The sequence below is a fragment of the Vulpes lagopus genome, chromosome 8 (genome assembly GCF_018345385.1).
Source record: "Vulpes lagopus strain Blue_001 chromosome 8, ASM1834538v1, whole genome shotgun sequence".
In the NCBI taxonomy this organism is placed as follows: Eukaryota; Metazoa; Chordata; class Mammalia; order Carnivora; family Canidae; genus Vulpes; species Vulpes lagopus.
Window position 1 is genome coordinate 115,876,800 of NC_054831.1, and position 6,080 is coordinate 115,882,879.

Consider the following 6,080-nt stretch of genomic DNA (forward strand, 5'->3'; position numbering starts at 1 on the left):
TTGTTCACATAGCTTCTGTGTAGCTGAGATACTAGAAAGCATAGCTACTAATAATATTTACCCCTCACATCTTAATTACACTTAAGAAAGAGAAGCATTTCTATCAAAACTCTGGAATCAAAAGTTATATATCTTTGGGAAAGAACAACTGGAGCATCTTATTAGTTTTCTGTTGTGTCACCCTACTTATATTCTTGAATATTTGTTGATTTTTGGCAAAGCTCATCAACACGATTAATAATAACTTATAAACAAGGAGTCTATTAGGACTGCCCCAAGTTCTAAAACAGTGAGGCTTCTGTTGCTATGGGATTTTTGGTTTTCACTCCTCTATTAAAACTTCATTTCTGGGGGCACCTGGCTGTCTCAGTCAATAGAATATGTGACTCTTGATCTCAGGGCCATGAGTTCAAGCCCTATGATGGGCACAGAGATTTCTTTTTAAAGAAATTTTTTAAAAAATTAAAACTTTATCTCTAATTTAAGAAATGCCACTTATAGCTACTTTCCTTAAAAAGAGTAAATGCAGACTCAGGAACATCTAAGTAGAGCTATCCATTTCATACTTGCTAACATAAAAGAATAAATTTTAATGGAACAGAATAGAGAACCCAGAAGTGGACCCTCAACTTTCTGGTCAACTAATATTCGATAAAGGAGGAGAGACTATCCATTGGAAGAAAGACAGTCTCTTCAATAAATGGTGCTGGGAAAATTGGACATCCACATGCAGAAGAATGAAACTAGACCACTCTCTTTCACCATACACAAAGATAAACTCAAAATGGATGAAAGATCTAAATGTGAGACAAGAGTCCATCAAAATCCTAGAGAATACAGGCAACACCCTTTTTGAACTCAGCCACAGTAACTTCTTGCAAGATACATCCACGAAGGCAAAAGAAACAAAAGCAAAACTGAACTACTGGGACTGCATCAAGATAAGAAGCTTTTGCACAGCAAAGGATACAGTCAACAAAACTCAAAGACAACCTACAGAATGGGAGAAGATATTTGCAAATGACGTATCAGATAAAGGGCTAGTTTCCAAGATCTATAAAGAACTTATTAAACTCAACACCAAAGAAACAAACAATCCAATCATGAAATGGGCAAAAGACATGAAGAGAAATCTCACAGAGGAAGACATGGACATGGCCAACATGCACGTGAGAAAATGCTCTGCATCACTTGCCATCAGGGAAATACAAATCAAAACCACAATGAGATACCACCTCACACCAGTGAGAATGGGGAAAATTAACAAGGCAGGAAACGACAAATGTTGGAGAGGATGTGGAGAAAAGGGAACCCTCTTACACTGTTGGTGGGAATGTGAACTGGTGCAGCCACTCTGGGAAACTGTGTGGAGGTTCCTCAAAGAGTTAAAAATAGACCTGCCCTACGACCCAGCAATTGCACTGTTGGGGATTTACCCCAAAGATACAGATGCAATGAAACGCCGGGACACCCTCACCCCAATGTTTATAGCAGCCATGTCCACAATAGCCAAACTGTGGAAGGAGCCTCGGTGTCCATCGAAAGATGAATGGATAAAGAAGATGTGGTTTATGTATACAATGGAATATTCCTCAGCCATTAGAAACGACAAATACCCACCATTTGCTTCAACGTGGATGGAACTGGAGGGTATTATGCTGAGTGAAGTAAGTCAATCGGAGAAGGACAAACATTATATGTTCTCATTCATTTGGGGAATATAGATAAGAGTGAAAGGGAATATAAGGGAAGGGTCAATAAATGTGTGGGAAATATCAGAAAGGGAGACAGAGGGATCCCTGGGTGGCGCAGCGGTTTGGCGCCTGCCTTTGGCCCAGGGCGCGATCCTGGAGACCCGGGATCGGATCCCACGTCGGGCTCCCGGTGCATGGAGCCTGCTTCTCCCTCTGCCTGTGTCTCTGCCTCTCTCTCTCTCTCTCTCTCTCTCTCTCTCACTGTGTGCTTATCATAAATAAAGAAAAATTTAAAAAAAAAATATATATATATATAAAAAAGAAAGGGAGACAGAACATAAAGACTCCTAACTCTGGGAAACAAACTAGGGGTGGTGGAAGGGGAGGAGGGCGGAGGGTGGGGGTGAATGGGTGATGGGCACAGGGGTGGGGGGGCACTTGACAGGATGAGCACTGGGTGTTATTCTGTATGTTGGTAAATTGAACACCAATAAAAAATAAATTTAAAAAAAAGAATAAATTTTAAAATGTTAGTACTATCAGGTAATATTTCCTGAATGCCTAAGAATGCTGACATATGAAAATAGGAGTAATGCCTAGACAAAGAGTTGATCCAAATTATGAAACTGTGCCATCTATTATGTAAAAAGTATTCATTTTTTATTGGACAAATGCCACTGAAACTCATTTGGGGTCTTGGAGGACGAAGCTGGAAACAGAAGAGGGACTGAGAAATCAGCCCTGTGAGGAAATGAAGCCATCCATGTACCCTGAAGGAGGTAAGGCTGGAAGAAGATTGGATGACCATCTTGAAATGCATGAAAGGACAGTGTATACATAGTGCTAAATTATCATCCATCACTAAGAAAACAATGAGTCACTCAAGTCCAGGAAAGGAGGGTGCCCTGAGGTGGTTTAAGAGCCAAGTTCTAAGCTGCAGGGATAATCCAAAGCTCCTCCTTTAAAAAGGCTCCTGTGTCAGGTAACATGCCTGCACACTAGCTAGGGAGTGTGCTGGTCACAACAGTAAAGGAAGCTGTTCAGGAAGTCAAACCTCTGGCTTTGCTACTTTGTGTGACAAGGAACATAGGGGAACAAATTACTTTTGCTCCTTCAAGACGGAGGCACTGTCACCTGGATGGTCTAAAGGAAACAAGGGGCAGGAGTAGAGCACCTGGCCTTCCCCCTGGGTACCACCATCATCCGGAAAAGCAGGTAAAACTGAGGAAGGACAGATTGATTTATTGAAACAGAGTAATTAATGTTATGGGTAACTCGACATTTGCATTATGAAAGCTTTTTAAATTTTTAAGAGTGTTTAAAGGCCCTATCAGAGAAAAAAAGACATTGGGAGCTGGTGCTAAGGAATGCAATACAATCTTTCTACACAGATTTTTCAAGTAGCAAACAGTATTTCTAGAATAACCAGCTGGTGTGGTGGGTCCTTATAATACTAGAATTCTATGAAGAATTGTCAATGTTTGTTTTCCAACTTAAATGACTACATTTTAACAGTGCTATTAATTTAAAACAAAGGCAACAGTATGAACATCAAGGACCAGATTACACATCATCTGAATATTAATGATTACTGCCAAGTAGGAAAATTTAGTTACTGATGTTTTGGAGGGATTTACATAAAAGAAATAAAAAGCACTCAACATCAGGATATACCAACAAAATTACTAAAATATGACTAAATCTACTTTTGAAATTCCAGTGGGTAATCACCATACATATGCACAGTAGAAATAAAACAAAAAATCTAATCATGAACACTCAAGCAATCAAATGCCTGGGCACAGAAAGCAAAAAATTGTGGCATAACCTGAGGTTTAAGGAGTAGGGTCATTATGTATGGAAATCAGAATCCAATACAATTTATTAGTGTACTGAAACTTGGAAAGTATCCAATTCCATGCAAACACTAACCAAAGCAGATCAGATGGAAGCCAGTATGTTTTCTATGCCTGAGAAATGCAAGGTTTTTACAATGTGGACTAATAAGAGAGTGTTACAGGTTTTTTGTTTTGCTTTGTTGTAGGAAGAGAGATGCCAGTCCCCTTTCTGAATTTGAAGAATTGTAGACTCTCCTGTTAGAAATGTATATAGTCCCAAGATTTTGGGTTAGAATAAGGCATTCCTAACCCTCTCAAAACCATTCAGTTGGGAATCTCTCACTTTAAAAACTGGAGAACAGCAGGTAAACAATGGCTCTACACTAAAAACATCTCCGGAAGAGTTAAGGATAGGAGAGGCAGGGGCCGTGGAGGGAGTGTGGAGATAACCGTAGCATTTGTTGAGTATATACTATACCCCAGCACTGTCCAACAGAAATACAATGTGAGCTACACATGTAAATTTAGTAGCCACATTAAAAAGCAAAAAGAAACTGGTGAAATACTAGTATTTTATTTAACCTCGAACAGCCAAAATACTACCATTCCAACACTTAAATCTATGTAAAATTTATTAATTAACCAGCAAAACATTTCAGGTACTAAATTTTCAAACTGTAGTGTGTACTGTATACTTACACCACGTTTTGGGGAGTCTAGTCACACTGCTTTATCGGGGACACGGGACTTGTGCTGAAACCAGCTGAGGCCTCAACAGACCCAGACAGGTGGTCACTCTAGTATCTCAGTTTGGATGGGTCGCCTGTGCCTCCTGGCGACAGCACTGGACTACTACCAGGCACGGCACGAAGATCATTTCACTTAATATTCATCACACACCCAAGAAATGTTTACTGTTAAGGTTCCAAAGAACAGAGGGAGGAGAAACAGGCAGAGGCGAAGCATCTCACCCAAAGACAACCACCAACGAGGGCCACCGTGTAGGGCAATCTAGTGGTGAGCCTCCGGTGTAGGAAAGGGGAATGTTAAGATAAGAGAGAAGGAGCACAGACAGGAGATGAGAAAGTTCCAGAAAGGGAGCCAGGGAACAAGCGAAGGGAAAAGAGAAGGGGCAGACAGGAAGTGTGGAAGACGGGCAGCCAAAATGTAATGAAAAAGGGAGTGCGCGTGAGGGTGGCAGAGGAAACCAGAGAAAACGTGTCAAGTACCAGGGGTCTCACTTAAGAAGGCCAAAAAAGGGAATCCCTGGGTGGCCCAGCGGTTTGGCGCCTGCCTTTGGCCCAAGGCGCGATCCTGGAGACCCGGGATCGAATCCCACGTCGGGCTCCCTGTGCATGGAGCCTGCTTCTCCCTCTGCCTGTGTCTCTGCCTCTCTCTCTCTGTGTGTGTGTGATAACTAACTAACTAACTAACCAAAAAAGACGGAGAGAAAGGGAAGAAGGGTAAGGCAGAGGAGCAGAGGAGGCGCCTGTAAAGCTAAGCGCACGGGCCTGGGAGTCCGAAAACCTGGGGGGCGGGGAGGGGCACTGCACTGCACGGCGGCGGCGAACTGCACGATTTTCGCTGCTGCGTGAGTCATGCCTTTTAGCAGCCAGGGGACGGACAGACAGCTGTCACCCCCGTGTCACACGGGAGGTAGCTGCAGAGGCAGAATCAGGCCCCGAGAGCCGCCCCGAGTCTCAGCGCCCCGAGGCCGGGCCGGGCAGGGCGGGGCCGGGCCGGGCCGGGGCCAGGGTCCGGGAGGAGGCCGGGGAGGAGGAGGAGGAGGAGGAGGAGGAGGCCGCCGCCGCCGCCGCCGCGAGGGCCGCCCGGCCTACCTGTGCAGCGGCGGCAGGTCCTGCGCGTCGCTGGCCGGGTCGGGCGTGTTGGGGATCACCCCCAGGATGGTGCTCTGCAGCGAGGTGCCCTTGAGCAGGCGGCTCCGCACCAGCTGCAGGTTGCGGGCCGAGTCCACGCTGGTGCGCATGGTGGAGCCGGGCAGCAGCACGCCCTCGTTGGTCAGCAGCAGCGGGAGGCGTCTAGGGATCTGGATGGGGCTCACCGACGACATGGCGACAGCTGTTCGCGCCGGGGGAGCGTCGGAGAGCAGGACTGCGGGCTCCGCGCGACCCGAGCGGCGCCGACCCGAGCGCCCAGCCGCCGGCGCGCCCGCCCGCCGCCACTTCCGGCCCCGCGCTACGGCCCGCCCCCGGGCCCAAACCCCGCAGCTTCGCGCTGCCCCCTGGCGGCCCCGCCCGGCAAAGCGCGAGCGTTCCCACGCAGGTGCCCTCGCGCGGCGGGCGAGGCCCCGGGCCTGCTCTTCTCCGTCCTCCCGAGGCCCGGCCGCCGGGCTCTCCCCCGTGTCGAGGCTGCAGAGAGGCTCAGCCTGCGTGAAACAGCTTTCATCTTTCATTCGAATTGATTTTACATTCACAAAAATGTTGCAAGAAAAAAAAAAAAAGTTCGATTACAAAAACCAGGAATTAACCTCACTATTATTTAACCTGTGGACCTTGCACAGATTTTTGCCAGTTTTCTCACTAATGTC

The 6,080-nt window shown here is 46.2% G+C and overlaps 1 protein-coding gene across 1 annotated transcript in view; it reads right to left on the minus strand.

The window, feature by feature from the left end:
- Nucleotides 1-5,721, minus strand: part of LONP2 (lon peptidase 2, peroxisomal) — a 97,015-nt gene extending 91,294 nt beyond the window's left edge. Inside the window, exon 1 of the mRNA XM_041765656.1 lies at nt 5,371-5,721. Within this exon, the coding sequence (XP_041621590.1) occupies nt 5,371-5,603 (233 nt within the window). The 5' untranslated portion in view covers nt 5,604-5,721. The remainder of the gene's footprint in view (nt 1-5,370) is intronic.
- Between the last annotated feature and the right edge of the window lie 359 nt (nt 5,722-6,080).